This window comes from Saccostrea cucullata, unplaced genomic scaffold (assembly GCF_032062105.1).
Source record: "Saccostrea cucullata isolate Sc308-1 unplaced genomic scaffold, CSIRO_AGI_Scuc_v1 ctg195, whole genome shotgun sequence".
Taxonomy (NCBI): Eukaryota; Metazoa; Mollusca; class Bivalvia; order Ostreida; family Ostreidae; genus Saccostrea; species Saccostrea cuccullata.
Window position 1 is genome coordinate 50,698 of NW_026927071.1, and position 16,356 is coordinate 67,053.

Here is a 16,356-nt window from a genome sequence, read left to right on the forward strand (position 1 = left end):
ATTGTGCTGTTTCCTCCTTCCATGATTACTGTGCTGTGTCCTTCTGATTATTGTGCTTTCCCTATCTATAATTGTGTTATGTTCCCCTTGATTATTCCCTATTTATTATTGTGCTGTTTCCTCCTTGAATATAGTGTTGTTTCCCTTTGATAATTGTGCTGTTTTTCCTTGATTATAGTGCTATTTCCCCCTTGATTATTGTGCTGTTTTCCCCTTGATTATTGTGCTGTTTCCCCTTGATTATTGTGCTGATTTTTTTTAACAGATCGCAGTATGAGTCCTACACCCTGGATTATAACTGGAGTTTGGTTTCTATCCTTCATTGTCTGTAGCCAAACAAATTATGCAGCTTCCTTCTTTCCAACCTGTGCAACAGCTAACCGAAGAGCCAGTAGTAATTTATTTATTCCATTTATTTCCCAACCTCTTTAAGACTTAAAATACTAGATTCTGTGATAAAACACTAATACTCTCAACAGAAAACCTACATACAAACTTGTGTCATTGTTTTTTTTTTTCTTCCTTTTTAAATATCTTTGCTTTGCATACAATAAAAATTGATAAATTAATTATATTTGAAATATATACTGACACGCAAAAGAAACGCAACACCCTACTTTAGGGGGAAATAATTATGTAAAGTAAAGAATTTTGTATCTTAAAATTATGAATATCTTCAATTTGGTAAAAATCGGTAATTTAACGGTTGAACGATTTCAGTTCCATAACCGGAAGTCAAGTTTGAGTCTGCTTAACAGAAATCGAAAATTGCATGTTTAACAAAACATTTGGAAATTTCATGGAGTTTAAAGGGTTTTTACTGTTCATCATACGCAATGCAGCAATATTTCAGAAAATAAACTCTCCTTTCGTTTCCCGTAACAATGCTAAGGCTGCTTGAAAGGGGCTTATGTACGCATTTCCATTGCTCTAGCTGGATAATTTCAATGTAAAGGTGATGGAGAGTTGCTGATGCAAAATTTCACTACATTACGCCTAAACAGAGTCTTACGTATCATATGCATTAAGGACAGTCCTTGTACCGGAAGTCCCAGGGTGGCTACACTGCTATAAGTTAGAGAAAATTCGACCTAATGATCTGAAAAACGGGCATTTAAAAATGCCAAAGAATTATTCCTTCGCTCAGATTTCGATATTGATGAACCTATTGTATCGTAGAAATTAAGCTGCAATTGTTGTTTAGGGCAGTCTTGCACGTTTTACTTGAAAGGCTGGGAGGGGGGTGTTTTAACAGTTATATTTTTACTTAATAAAGTAAACAGATTAACATTTAACATTTTTTTCAAATCTCTGATGTTCTGAAAAGTGAGTTTAGCCTTAATTTATTCTCTTTTGAAAATCATAAGATAAAAAAATCAAACATTTGTAGATTACTGCTTGTTGTGTTTCTTTTGCGTGTCAGTATACAACTTTTAATAATTTTCAAATTTTTTTTTAAACAATTGTTTACAAATATGAATGTGACATTACTTAAAAATTTTGTTAAAATAAAATCAATGTTGATCCACAGGGTGCAAATTAACATACTTTGCTCGATTATATGTAATCACTATATATATACAAAGGTCATACATGTTAACCTATTGTGATGAAAAATAGGGAGATTCAGACCTCAAAAGCGGTAGCATTGCAGGTGCGTTGTTTTATGCTACGATTTCTGAAGATACATTTCATGTAATATACATGTATGGCCTTAAATGAAAACTACAATAATTGATTAATCTTAAATATATCAACTGCTTAGAAGAAGACACGTACTTCAGAAAAACCTAAATTATGTTTGACTTAAATTGTACAAATTCAAATATTTTTTACACTCATTTTGCTTTGATTGGCTGCTTATTTTAGCCTTTTGAAGAGTGATCTTTGCTGATCAGTGCTCTCGCACCACTTTTTGGGACTGGGGCCGGGGCCGTTCAAATTGGGAAAATTATCGTCATTTTGGGAAAAGTTGGAAAACCAACATTCATTAAAAAAAATCCTCAAAGTTTGCTTTTCCAGTATTTTGTCATCAATTTAACTCTAGTTTTGAATAGACAGTTAAACAGAACAAACATGGCTATGTAGGCTATTTATTAAAGTACATAAGCTTTGCTATTACTATCTTTTGAGTGTTGATATTGCGGTTATCTGTCTTTCTGAGTGACAGTCGCTAGTCACATAGTCCCGAATTTCCTCGATCACATGGACAACTTTGCTTACCAATACAGCGCGAGACTGAACATGCCGAAGCGTGGGTATGTTTCTAGGTGCAGCTTACTAATGTTTAAATGAAATATCTATTTTTGAAACCAAAATGATGTTTTTTGTCGAAAATACATGACAAGATACTCTGCACTCAAGTTGGTACATTTTTGTAAAAACCCTAACCAGTTTACGAATGCATTTGGCGCGAACTACTAAAATAGTCATTCAGTTTCACTTTCATTTGCAAATGTGTTTTGGTTTTTTTTGCGATTAAGCAATATTTTGTGTTTTGGTGTACCTTTTTTTTTTGCGCCAATTAGAGAAGTTTCTGATATAGCCTAGAACAATTTTATGTTTTTTTGATGACAAAGATTAATTTAGATTTAAAACTTGTCCCTATCTTCGTTATATAAATCAGATTTCTCGTGATGTCAGGTCGAAAACAAAAGAAGAGATGCGATGTTGAGAAATTTCTGTTGACTTTATTAACAAAATTGTGAGATCCTGTGCTTATAGATGATGTCAAACGTTTTCAGCAGATTTGTATTAATGCTATTTATCCTTTTTCATGGCCGAAATGTTGACGAAATTTTTTGTAACAAATGTAATCACTGGTAATCTTATGCTGTTGTCGTTGTCAAATACTTGCTTGAAATCCATGTACACATCGGTACTAAAAAGAGTTTTTATGCTTCTGGGTCAAATCACACGATATCTAATGAGATTTTATGATGAGTGGCTTCAAAATGGATACCCAAGCGAACCAAAAAAACATTTTGTAGAAAAGCAGTAGATTCACAAATAAAAACGCTAGACTGGAGATGGAGTAAAAAAGCGGTAGACTCCCGCCTAAATCGTTGGAGTTAACATGTATGCAAAGGTATTCAGAGATTACATACCTCACCTCAACAAATGTTGTCCTTAAGTGAAGCAAAGTCCCAAATAACCAGAAGTCTCTGTCGAGACTGAAGCTCTACTGGTTTGAACTTATAGCAAAGGAAGAGAAAGTACTTAAGCAATTTGAAACTTTATAAACAGCATTAAATAGAATAATGATCGTTGATAAAGTCTCTTTATGTTCTTAGTGTAGTCTACTTGTGTGCCAAGTTATACTGAAATCAGACCAAAACTGTAGGAGGAGTAGCATTTTGAAACAATTTTACAGACATTTCTATTTTTAGTAACCACGGCAACACTGTTCATCAAAATTAAAATTCGATAAACAGAATTATGTATCTTAGTGTAGTCTACTTGTGTGCCAAGTTATATTGAAATCAGACCAAAACTATAGGAGGAGTAGCATTTTGAAATAATTTTACAGATATTTCTATTTTTAGTAACCACGACAACATCATTCATCATATCAAAAACCGATATACAGAATTATGTATCTTGGTGTATTCTACTTGTTTGCCAAGTTATACTGAAATCAGACCAAAACTGTAGGAGGAGTAGCATTTTGAAAGAATTTCACAGAAATTTCTATTTTTAGCAACCACAGCAACACCGTTCATCGAAATCAAAAACCGTTACACAGAATTATGTATCTTAGTGTATTCTACTTGTTTGCCAACTTATACTGAAATCAGATCAAAACTGTAGGAGGAGAAGCATTTTGAAAGAATTTCACAGAAATTTCTATTTATAGTAACCTGGGCAACACCGTTCATCGAAATCAAAAACCGATACACAGAATTATGTATCTTAGTGTAGTCTACTTGTGTGCCAAGTTATACTGAAATCAGACCAAAATTGTAGGAGGAGTAGCATTTTGAAAGAATTTCACAGAAATTTCTATTTTTAGTAACCACCGCAACACCATTCATCGAAATCAAAAACCGATACACAGAATTATGTATCTTAGTGTAGTCTACTTGTGTGCCAAGTTATACTGAAATCAGACCAAAACTGTAGGAGGAGTAGCATTTTGAAAGAATTTCACAGAAAGAACTAAATGCGGTAAAATTGCCCCCACAAAAGTCAAATTTTGAAAAGAAATCTGAATTCAATAAATTGTACGAGAAATATGTTAACAGAAAATATTACAGTTCCAGAGCAGTGTATTCACAATTTCTGATGTCAAACGATTTTATATCCTTTTTCATGGACAAAATTTCAACAATTTAAGCTTTAGAATTTATAGAGCGCATGTGTGTTCAGGAACAATATTGACATATTTCATTGATATTATCATTCTACACATTATATCAAAATATTAATCCTGAACACACATGCGCTCGGTGACTTTTATTTAAAATATCGACGAAATATGTACATTTTTGTGCAAAATTGATAAAAAACTGAAATTTACGTCATATTTGTGACGTCATTACGTACATATGACGTCATTACTTATGAAATTATTCAGTGCTTTGTCGCATATACTTGTTTAAGGACTTAATTAAATAACTCCACAAAGTTTGTTTTTGGGGGGCAAATGTTGGTTAATACCGCAATATCCATAGTACAAAAACGATACACAGAATTATGTATCTTAGTGTAGTCTACTTGTGTGCCAAGTTATACTGAAATCAGACCAAAATTGTAGGAGGAGTAGCATTTTGAAAGAATTTCACAGAAATTTCTATTTTTAGTAACCACGGCAACACCATTCATCGAAATCAAAAACCGATACACAGAATTATGTATCTTAGTGTAGTCTACTTGTGTGCCAAGTTATACTGAAATCAGACCAAAACTGTACGAGGAGTAGCATTTTGAAAGAATTTCACAGAAATTTCTATTTTTAGTAACCACGGCAACACCGTTCATCGAAATCAAAAACCGATGCACAAAGTTATGTATCTTAGTGTAGTCTACTTGTGTGCCAAGTTATACTGAAATCAGACCAAAACTGTAGGAGGAGTAGCATTTTGAAACAATTTTACAGAAATTTCTATTTTTAGTAACCATGGCAACACCATTCAGCGATACACAGAATTAAAAACTACTTGTGTGCCAAGTTATATTGAAAAGACCAAAACTGTAGGAGGAGTAGCATTTTGAAAGAATTTCACAGAAATTTCTATTTTTAGTAACCACGGCAACACCATTCATAAAAACGATACACAGAATTATGTATCTTAGTGTAGTCTACTTGTGTGCCAAGTTATATTGAAATCAGACCAAAACCTAGGAGGAGTAGCATTTTGAAACAATTTTACATAACCACGGCAACACCGTATCAAAAACCGATACACAGAATTATGTATCTTAGTGTAGTCTACTTGTGTGCCAAGGTCAGACCAAAACTGTACGAGGAGTAGCATTTTGAAAGAATTCACAGAAATTTCATAACCACGGCAACACCTCAAAAACCGATACACAGAATTAACAAACTTGTGTGTTATATTGAAATTAGACCAAAACTGTAGGAGGAGTAGCTTACAGACAGACGGACAGACAGACGGACAGACGGACGGACGCCGGACGCATTACTATCGCATAAGCTCTTCTGGTCTCTGACCAGTAGAGCTAAAAACTAATAATCTAGTAGTGTACATCCTGAGATGCAACATTTATGCAATACATGTATTTCAATGTATTAAATAGGGCTTGTACTAACTTGGGAATAAACCTATCCAAAAACTTCAAACTAGTTGCTAATGAAGAAAGCTTATTTCAAATCCAGAATCTGAAGCAAGTTTAAGAGTATTCATCCCTTGATGCAATCCATCTAAGCAAGTTTAGTTAGGCCTTATAGTTTTTTCTTGGTGATTGACCTGCACCAAAAACTTAAACCTAATCATTCATCTGGAAAATGTACTAGGTAAAATCCAACAACTCCGACCTCAATGTGTACCAGGAAAAAAAACACCCTAATTCTTTAAATCAGAGATATGGTATGTTTAAATTGCAAATATCAAAAGAGAAAGACAGTTTTCATGAAGTCTGAATATATAGTTTCCATTTTCCAGCTTCAGAAAGACTTCATAACTAGTGGGTTGAGCTAATTTTGACTTGTTGAAGTGGACATTCATGGGATATCGAGTTAGAAAACCCAACTAAAATGATACATAAAAGAGGGATAATACATTTTTATTAACAAAATATTATTCTAGTATGATTCAATTTGTAATTTTATATTGGTTATAAGGTATTTTCTAACAGAAAGAAGTATTTTTTAGACTAACCTGTGTAAATTCTGACAGACGTTGGTTCCCTTTTCCTATTTGAACTCATAGTGATTACGTAAAATCAGACTGTGAAACAGTATGTTACTCTGCCCCGTGTGTTTATCTAATTTGTATATTGTAATATATGTAGTCATGGGTCACATACAAATCATTCCTTATTGTGAGGAATTCCTAACAAATGATTCCCTATTATTTAACTTAACTCTCATGTTCTTTGGCAGCTATCATTCGTGACCGAGCCTTTAAGCAGGGCTATGAGGAAGAGTTTGACACATCAAGATCAGAAGCAAAAAAGTCAGCTCGTGATGACTATACGAGACGGGTTTGTCCACAGAGAATGAAAAAAGAAATTGGCAAGTGCGACCTTCAACAGGTTAGACCAAAGGCCCTAGAAGAAGCAAATCAGATCAAGATAGATGCAATAGCAAAAGCACAGGCTGCAAAAATTAGAGATTTGAGATCAGAGATTGACTACTGCAGTGCTGTTTCTGCTGCTAACTGTAATAGTGAACGCCTCTGTTTCGAAAGGAATGGCAGATGTATTCCCAGATCATTAGCAATCTGAATGTTCACAGTTACTATGTAAACTGAAAATCTTTTGCCTCAATCTTTATTTCTATAAATAAATGAAACTCCTCTATTTTCCTTGTTCCTGTGTTTATTCTGTTGATCAATAGTCTCTGTTGGTATTCATTACATCATATCACAAATACACATGAGCCCCGATTTTAGCAAAATAAAGCAAATTTTGAATCTATTTGTCAAAACTGTACATTTTTGCTAAGGTCCAGTTTTCTATCTAAGGGATGAAGGGAGTGGCCAATACGCCATGATCAACAGAGCTTTATCCCAAAGCAGAAAACTGGGAGCTTTACTCCAAAACAGAAAACTGAGGGCTCTACCAAAAATCAGAAAACTGGGAAATTTACCCCCACAAAAGAAAACTGAGACAGATTCCTTGCCCACTAATAGCTTTATATTTTGTAGATAATTCTTCAAGTTAGGGTTCCATTACAATGAAAGTCTAAAATAAAGAATTAGTTCACATTGTACAGTTAAGTTGCAAGTAGAGGTATAATTTTATCCATTATTTATCTATAACTGACTTCAAGAGCATGATTGGTATAACACAATAGGAAAATTATTTCATCAGAAGCTATCATTCATTTAAATGGTTTTTGTCCATAATTTGAAATCCTCAACCATAAATCAGTGCTTGGAATACCTTGTCTTAATTGTCTATTAAATATACTTTGATTTGAACGATTTTTGTTGTGACATTTATATTCAAATTGTCAGAAGCAAGTTTTTCTGAGAGACTATTGATTTTTTCCCCCAAAATACATGTATTGAATTTTGTTCATACATCTCTCAACATTAATTTAATTCATTTTAAATATCGGTAAAAATGATACACCAAGCATACTGCTTCACAAATTTCCAGGGAAAGCAGGTATCGATTAGCATATGAATTTATTCTTACGTCAGAAAAAAAGTTTTGTAAATCTATTTATAATGGGAGAGGCCAGTTAGACTTTACATTTTTTTATTAAAAACAACATGTGCGCCCCAGTTAGATACATTTTTCTCCTTTCACATAGAGATAGATTTCAATAAAATAGTGACAATCCAAAGGAGAAAAATGTACCTACTTAATCTCCTATATTTTAAAGCTTAATACGATTCTTAAAAAGAATTTGTTCGCCATGATTGTTTAAGCTCTCGCTATATCTTCAGGCCCCTATAAACAGTGTTTGAAACTCGCTGTAAAATTAGCTAGACATGCAGGGCTGTTTGCCAGTGGAAGTTGTCAGTCCTGTCAAAAATGTACTAGCCTGTTAAAAATGTACTAGCCTGAAAAATCGATCTATAGTCTTTTAAAAGTTCATTTTAACAGTAATGTGAATGGGGCCAGCTCACTATACATTGGATTACTTAACAACTCTTTCGCTGACTGATCGATCATTGTAGAATTTATAGGGACATGCAGAAAAGTAAAAAAATCCTGGTGGAATACGTTAATTACTAAATATTCGCTGAACCAGCCTAATTATTTTTTAGAGGAGCTAATCTTAAACTTTTACATTTTTAACGATATGTTTAAACTAAGTGGGATCTTCTCATTAAATATATATTGAAAATCGTCCCATTGTGAAGCTGATTAATTTTTCGTAACTTTCAATTTTTGACAATCTACTATTTGGAGTTCAGTTCTTGGCAATTTATTGAACTTTCGGCATAAAATTGTTCGAATGCTTTGATTGTCACTACTGTAAACAATACCATGTGCCCACGTGATCTCACGAGATTTAGGGCTTTCTTGACTCCCACGTTAAAGAGCAGTAATAAGTTAGATAACTGCAAGGTATACTCGCGATATTACTGCTTGTAACTCTTTGAAGTCAGTAATATTTTTAGTTGGTTTGAGAGAGGTTTATCAAATATCTCAATTTTAATTTATCGAAAAATTTTACACGTCCAGCCAGGCGTCAATACATGCAAATCTGTTCGCACCTGACAAAATTTGTGCGCCTCGGGTGGTCGGTCACATGGTTATTTCAAACACTGCTATAAATAGAGCCAATCACTTTGTCACCGTTAATAAAATGTGCAATAAATTGTCACTGGTGTGCATGACATATGCTATACAATACTCATTAGCGTCAAAAATAGCTGCTTCTTCTAGTGCAGGAAAGTAAAATACCAAAGAACTTACAAAAGTTTCACAGGTCAGCGCAGTAAAGAAACATACTGTAAGATAATCAGCACTAACACATGCTGCCATTCAACGTCAATACCCTGACAATAAAGCCAGATGTAATGAATGCGACCAGTATACCCTAGTGTTGATGTATTTGTTGTTTAATGATATATAAAATGGCATATGCATATTTACGAGTCGTGTTCAGCTTTTAGGGCTTCAAAGAGTGGGGCGGGACCAAAATTGGATGTAAAAATGGCACCCCTACCCAAAGTAAAGATCTGTATCTTCCAAATTACGTTTCTACGTTTTTGGTAAGAATAGTATTTCATTAGGGTACGCATATCAGTGATTAGCTGCATGCAAAAAATTATAGTAAAATTTGGACTTTTACTTTTTGTCAGTTACTGGAGGCCAAATGTCACATCATCCTTTTCCTCAATTATGTAAATCCATACATACTGCACAAGTAAACCTGGATTTGTGCTTGACAGTCATGCCTTACTGTACGACAAACAAAATTTTACTATCGAACAGAGTTGTACTTGGCATTCATACAGTGGAACCTCTAGTCTAGTAACCTACCAGTCACACAGTCATGGATACTGTCGCCGTCCAGGACCTTGGCCTCTTCTGTCCATCTGGTCAGTGTTGAGGGGATGTACGTCAAGACCCCAGAACCGCCTTGTCCCCCATCTCCATAAGAGTCCTATAAAACAGTAATCAAGGGCCTTTTATAAAGCTCAGTATCTTATATCATCAATACTGGTATTGTACAGTTACATTTATATATATAGTAAAAATCTGCTGTCATATTTCTCTCACAACAGAGTTACACATTTTTTCAACCATAGAGAATAATATTTTCACAATGCTGGAGGTTGAAATTAAGATTTGAGCCACATTTTCTAAAAGATCATCTCTGAACTAAATTTGACATACTGACATACAAGACACATACTCCAATTAAACATTAAGCATTTGTTCGCTACAGTAATAACGTACATGTAATATCTCCTCCAGAAAATCATCATCAGGTCGAGATATGATGCGAAGGTCATCATTTCCTACCATTAATCTTCCGGGGGTGGGGCCAGCCACAGAGGTCAAAGTAGAGGTCAACTGAAGGACATCTGCTGCGGTGGTTGGACCCAGTAACCTATGAAAATCACTTGACATCAATATTCTAATATTTTGTTCTGTAAGCCAAATTTTGTACAATGTCATGACGTAGACAACTTCATTCATCACAAGAAAAAAATTCCCAATATTTTGATGTGACTGATGTGTGAAATAAAAGTACTCTTTGACATTGTACAATGACCATCATATATAAAATGAAGTCTTCCTACAGAAAAGAAGCAAATTAGTTTGCATAATTATTTCCAAATAAATGTTGAATTTATAAAAGAAAGCAAAGATTCTTCACCTTATTTGTAGACAGCTTGAAAAGATGAGATTCTATGCCTTATTTTTACACCTAGATGTACATGTAGAGAAGTTTTAGAGCCTTACTAACCTCTGTAAGATGACTGGGGGGTTGGGCTGTCTCTGTAGATTGACGTGTAGAGTCTGGGTGGTGGGGTTGTACCTACATGACGCCTCCCTCCTCCCTCTCCCGCGGTGGAGGCGCTGTACCCCCATCACTGTGTGGCCCTCGGGCTGTCTGACCAGGAGGGGGTGAGATGACATCACATTGACAGGAGCTGGGGGAATGGCAGGCGCTAAAATATAACAATGTACAATACAAAATGTTTTATACATTAAGTGAATGAGGCAAATAAAAATTTCTAATATTTTTTTTCCTTTCAATTCAGAACACTGTTTAATTTTAACCTCCAAAGAGAGGAAAAATTTAAAGATTTACACAAAATGTAGGAGTAGCAAAATGAATGCTAGATACTGAATCAATACACTGTAATGCATAATATATATTCTTTATACATGTATCCATGTTTAAGTTGTTCTAAACAAGGAATTAACCAGCACAGATTTTGAATGCTAAGGACTATTCAGAAGCTATTCTTTACACAACAGCTGACAAACCACAGAGAACACAGGGTAAGTTAATTGCTCTACCTGAGTCGTCATTGCCATTGTCGTTGTCGTGTAAGCTGATGGGGATCTGGAGCCCAATGTTCCTCAATCCAGTGTTATCATTAAACAGCAGGCCCTGACTCCTCCCCCCTCCTACAACAATTGTACACATTCAAAAGTTTACTCATTCTCTGACATTTTTGTTAATTTCCAAGAAACAATAATATCATATGGACTAATATGGAGCTGTATGGTACATTACCTGATACATGTATATGACTTCTTAGATTATAAACAGCCACTAATACTTTAAAGAAATAAATTATATCTAATCTTTTCCTATTAACAAACTGTAAAATTAATGTATCCTTCTGAACATATGTGCATGACAAAGTCAACACTACTTTAAAGATAGATATGAGATAGGACAAACTGTTCTTTTAATAGTTAAATTCAATACAAACCAGTAGGGAACAGTTCCTCCATGTGCATTAGGTTGTCATCAAATTCACTCATGGGGTTCAGTGTGGGATCAATGTCTGGATAATCATCTTCATCCTCTGCCTCCATATCAGAACCCTACAACAGAAAGTTAGACTCAACTACAACAGAATTATAACCAAGCATCAATTTACAGATCAAACCCTACAATAAAACCTTAGGTTTTATGACACTACGTCAATTAACAAATCATATAGATTTTCTTGAGGTGATAAATTTCAACGTTTACCCTCCACTACATGCTGTATTTATACAAGAGGCCCAAGGGCCTTGAATCGCTCTTCTGATAAATTGTACAACCTATCACTTGTATTTGAAGCCTCTAACCCTATTTATCCTATTAAACAATCTGTTTTAAAACGTACAAAGTTTGATGATTTTTAGCCAATTAGAATTCCTTTTTGGTCTACATTCTTGGAAATCACAAAATGCATCAAGTGACAAAGTTTGATAATTCTAAGCCAATAAATACCTGAGATATTCAAAAGTAGGTCACTGTGACCTACTCTTTGGTCAACATTCTCAGAAAACCCAAGATGCATCAACTGACCAAGTATGATGATTCTTAACTAATAAGTACCAGAGTGTTAAATATAGCCATAAAATGTCGAAAGTAGGTCATTGTGACCTACATTTTGGTTGACATTTTGTTTGATTACCTGCAAGATGCATCTGCTGACCAAGTTTGATAATTCTAAGCCAATAAATACCTGAGATACTTCAAAAGTAGGTCACCATGACCTACTTTATGTTCGAAATTCTATAAAACCAAAGATGCATCAATTGACAAAGTATGATGATTCTCAAAAATTACTAGAGATACTTAAATATAGCCATAAAATGTTAAAAAAAGGTCACTGTGACCTACTTTTATTTCTTGTGTTTATCTGATGAATAAATCCCAAGATGCATCAACTGACAAAGTTTGATGATTTAAAAATAAGTACCGGGAAACTTAAATATAGCCATAAAATGTCGAAAGTAGGTCACTGTGACCTAATTTTTGGTCGTCACTTTCCGAAACTGAAGATGCATCAACTCACAAAGTTTGATGATTCTAAGCCAATAAATACCTAAGATACTTAAATATAGCCATAAAATGTCGAAAGTAGGTCACCGCACCTACAACTCGACATTTTTCATCATTCCTCAAGATGCATCTCCTGACCAAGTTTGATGATCATAGGTTTAAAGGTAATCAAAATATGCCTTTTAAACAATTTGAAAACAAATGCCTGCAAAATTCTAAAAGTAGGTCACAGTGACCTACTTTTTCTTAAATATGTTTTAGGGTCCCATGATGAAGCAACTTACAAGATTTGATGATTCTAACCCTCTCAGTGCCTGAAATAATGGGATTAAATGTTTTGAAAAGGATAAGTCATAAAGTTCAAAAAGTAGGTCCCAGTGACCTACTTTTAAGTTGACGTTGTTCAAGGACCCAAGAGGCATCAACTGACTAAGTTTGATGATCATAGGCCTTAAAGTGTCGAAAATAACCCTTTAATTCAATTTGAAAACAAATGCCCGCAAAATTTAAAAAGTAGGTCATCGTGACCTACTTTTTATTTTACAGGATGTGAAGTCCTAAGATGCATCAACTTACAAGATTTGATGGTCCTAGTCCTTATAGTAAGCAAAACATAAACGTTTTTATTAATTTAAATTTAGGTCAACTTTAAAGTGACCACGTTGCCCTTTACAGGGTCATGCCTTGAACATTTTTTTATCTTATAACAAAGATCCTTGTATGTAAGTTTTTGAAAATCTGCCTGGTGGTTCTGGAGAAGAAGATTTTTTAGCAACCAGTACTTTTTGTTTTGTTTTCTGATTATCTCCCCTTATTCAGGGTCCCAACCCTTATTTTAGTATAAATGGTAGCCCTTACCAAGGATACCCTGTGCCAAATTTGACACTGATTGGCCAAGGTTCGTTCTTGAGTTATGGCCCATATTCTAAAAAGTTAACGCACACCGCACAAATGGCCATAGCATTAGCTCTTTGAGCCTTTGGCTCAGAAGAACTAATAATAGATGAAACCAAACCAAGACTTTACCTCATCGTCTTCATCTTCTTCCTCGTCATCTTCATCATCCTCATCATCACCGTCATCTCCCTCTCCATCATCACCATCATCATCGTCATCATCATCGTCATCATCAACATCAGAGGCACTGTCATCTTCATTGGGAATACAGCTCTCATCACCTTAATACAAACATTTTTACAGTCAAGTAGATACGTAGTTCCTTGGGTAAATCTTCATAAATATACTGCTTAAATGCTAGAGTACTGATATTGTATCTCCCATATGATTCTGGTTTTACTGACTACTACTAGTGTTATCAAATTTAATTTTGTTGATCAGAATTATGATATTATGAATGGTATCACCAAGTCCACAGTCATGAATGTAAAGATGTGTAGAGTTTGGTATCTACATTAGCCCCTGACACGTACTTTCTCTTGGCAGTATTACATGTCAATACAGTAAAACTCGGTTATAGCGAAGTCCTTGGGACCTGTGAATTTAATTCACTATAACCGTAATTCATTATATCTGTATAATGAATTCGTACAACCATAATAGCGAATTCGCAATATGCATTTTTTCATTCAAGTATTACTACCAAATATGTTAGGGAAGCAAATACTGTAGACATACTTTTCTCCACGGGGTCATAATTCCGCGGAATCTCAATTTCTATTGAATCCGCGAGTAGAAAATTATGTGGATTTCCTAGACTGTCACTATATGCCTTACATTTATATCAAGTACGTTTGGATAAATTTCCGCGGAAAATTCGAGACCGCGTACATCGCGTAAATTAATAGCACGCGGAAAAAAAGTACTTCTACAGAATTACAAAACATACCTTCAATAACTTAGGTTTTATTATGAATTGTATTTTATATACAAATGCTAAAAGGAAATAAAGTCAGTTCAATTTATCAATTTTTTATAATCTTTGAAAGTTCGTTCTAAAAGATGTAAATTTTATTATATTTAACCTCAACGGGACTCAAAATCAGTTCGCTATTTCTGTAAATTTGTTATATCAGAGTTCGTTATAACCATAAAATTTTACAAAGATTTGTTAAGAAGTTGCCGGGGACCCAGAAAAACTTTGCTATTTCCGTGAATTCGCTATATCCGTGTTCGTACTAAACAAGTTTTACTGTGATACCTAGCAGTATAAATGATAAACACCACAATACAGATTTGATTCTTACCGTGAACATTCTCTTCTGCGTCCTCATCATCAATGGAGATCTCCTGACTGACCATCTGGGAGTCGTGCAAGGTCAAGTCTTCTACAACAATAAACAAATAAAAAATCAATGTCTTGTAGGAAATTCTGTAAGTAAAATTAAATCTTGAAAGTACAAGCTACACACCTGAATCCATAACAATGTCTCCTATGACTTCGTTACTTGGGTTCATATTTCCATCTCTGTTCAGTAACACATCCAATACATTGTCCAACTCAGACTCACCCTGTCATTGAAAAAATAAAAAACAACACCTAAATATTAACAATCCATTTTTTTGTCTTTAAAATCAAAATCATAATATTTTTCAAGCAATATGCAAAAACAGCAACTTCGTATGATAAAACTACGATTTAAATCTCACCCTTTCTCCATCATTCTCCGGCTCGACAGCACTTATTGGTTCCGTCTCCTCCATAGTTCCCGTGTCTGTGTGATCGGAGATGTCTTCTATTGTTATCTCCCCTACATGGGACGGTTCAGCAGGAGTAGCAGTAGGAGCTGGCACTGTTAAACATTATCACAGGTCAGTATAACAAAAAACAACATAGTAATGACAGAGTGAGAACTATCAATACTGATTTTGTATCAAAATCTAATCCACGTAATACAGTACTTTGTTCACCACCAAATCTGTTTTTACTTTATAAATACTTTGATACTAAATGAGGCTTCATCCTCAAATGACAATAAATGCTCCCATATATTTATCAAACTCGACAACATGAGCACACACAGTCCTTACCTGTTGTGTTTCCTTCATGAGACTCGGTGGTCTGTTGTAACGAAGTCTCTGTCTCAGACTTTTTGACCTTTGACACCACACTCTGAGCTGGTTGGTTGACGCTTCTAGACAGAGTCTCCAGTGGCTTGAGGGCCGCGTTAATCGTGTTTGCCATGTACGGACTGGACAAGTCGAGACTGTGTGGCAGACGAGCCAGATCCGTCACTAAACCTTTCTTCAGGAGAGATTTCACAATATTGTTCATCACTGTTTGTTGGCCTTTGAACATCTGATTAGGGACTGGCCCCCCTGGACTAGGACACGAGTCAATGATAATACTGATAAGATTGGTCAGGGCTCGGATTTTGGTGTGTTTCAGGGCACTCTCTGGCAGGAGTAGAGCTCGCTGGAGGGCCCCCTTGATTTCTGTTACGAGGCTCATCTGGGCATCAGGGCTATGGTTACAGGAGGCTATGCTAGCAATGAAGACTCGTGAGAGAGCCGGGCAATCGCGATCCCCAAATATCTGGCACTGAGGTAGAAGGTTATCCAGAACAAATGCCAAGACTGTACACTCCTGTAAGAGTAACAAATTATTAATCTAAAATTGTTTCATGATGATTCAATTACTGAAAGCATGCACTCTACTGGGTACAGTAGAACACACTTATAACGAAGTGCAAGGGAGGGATGATTTTGCTTAGTTATAAGTGTAATTTATTCTATCCATTAAGTTTATCATAAATATTTCTAAGTCACATGGAATGAAAATCACT

The 16,356-nt window shown here is 35.0% G+C and overlaps 2 protein-coding genes across 7 annotated transcripts in view; one reads left to right on the forward strand and one right to left on the reverse strand.

The window, feature by feature from the left end:
• LOC134273382 (E3 ubiquitin-protein ligase HUWE1-like) overlaps window positions 1-16,356 on the reverse strand; it is a 78,353-nt gene that overhangs the window by 31,294 nt on the left and 30,703 nt on the right. For all 5 annotated transcript variants that reach the window (XM_062755579.1, XM_062755577.1, XM_062755576.1 and 2 more), the window contains exons 48-57: window positions 15,602-16,157; window positions 15,221-15,363; window positions 14,983-15,082; window positions 14,818-14,898; window positions 13,640-13,791; window positions 11,547-11,661; window positions 11,125-11,235; window positions 10,565-10,769; window positions 10,051-10,204; window positions 9,631-9,754 (exon numbers count right to left, since the gene is read on the reverse strand). In XM_062755579.1, the coding sequence (XP_062611563.1) occupies window positions 9,631-9,754; window positions 10,051-10,204; window positions 10,565-10,769; window positions 11,125-11,235; window positions 11,547-11,661; window positions 13,640-13,791; window positions 14,818-14,898; window positions 14,983-15,082; window positions 15,221-15,363; window positions 15,602-16,157 (1,741 nt within the window). The remainder of the gene's footprint in view (window positions 1-9,630; window positions 9,755-10,050; window positions 10,205-10,564; window positions 10,770-11,124; window positions 11,236-11,546; window positions 11,662-13,639; window positions 13,792-14,817; window positions 14,899-14,982; window positions 15,083-15,220; window positions 15,364-15,601; window positions 16,158-16,356) is intronic.
• LOC134273383 (uncharacterized) lies at window positions 242-6,986 on the forward strand. Of its 2 annotated transcripts, none has more exons than XM_062755581.1 (2): window positions 242-394; window positions 6,566-6,986. In XM_062755581.1, exons 1-2 carry the CDS (start codon window positions 274-276, stop codon window positions 6,907-6,909), a joined length of 465 nt encoding a protein of 154 aa, XP_062611565.1. In that variant the 5' UTR covers window positions 242-273; the 3' UTR covers window positions 6,910-6,986. The 2 variants fall into 2 exon arrangements, with proteins under 2 accessions (XP_062611565.1, XP_062611566.1); XM_062755582.1 differs by having other exon boundaries at window positions 242-391.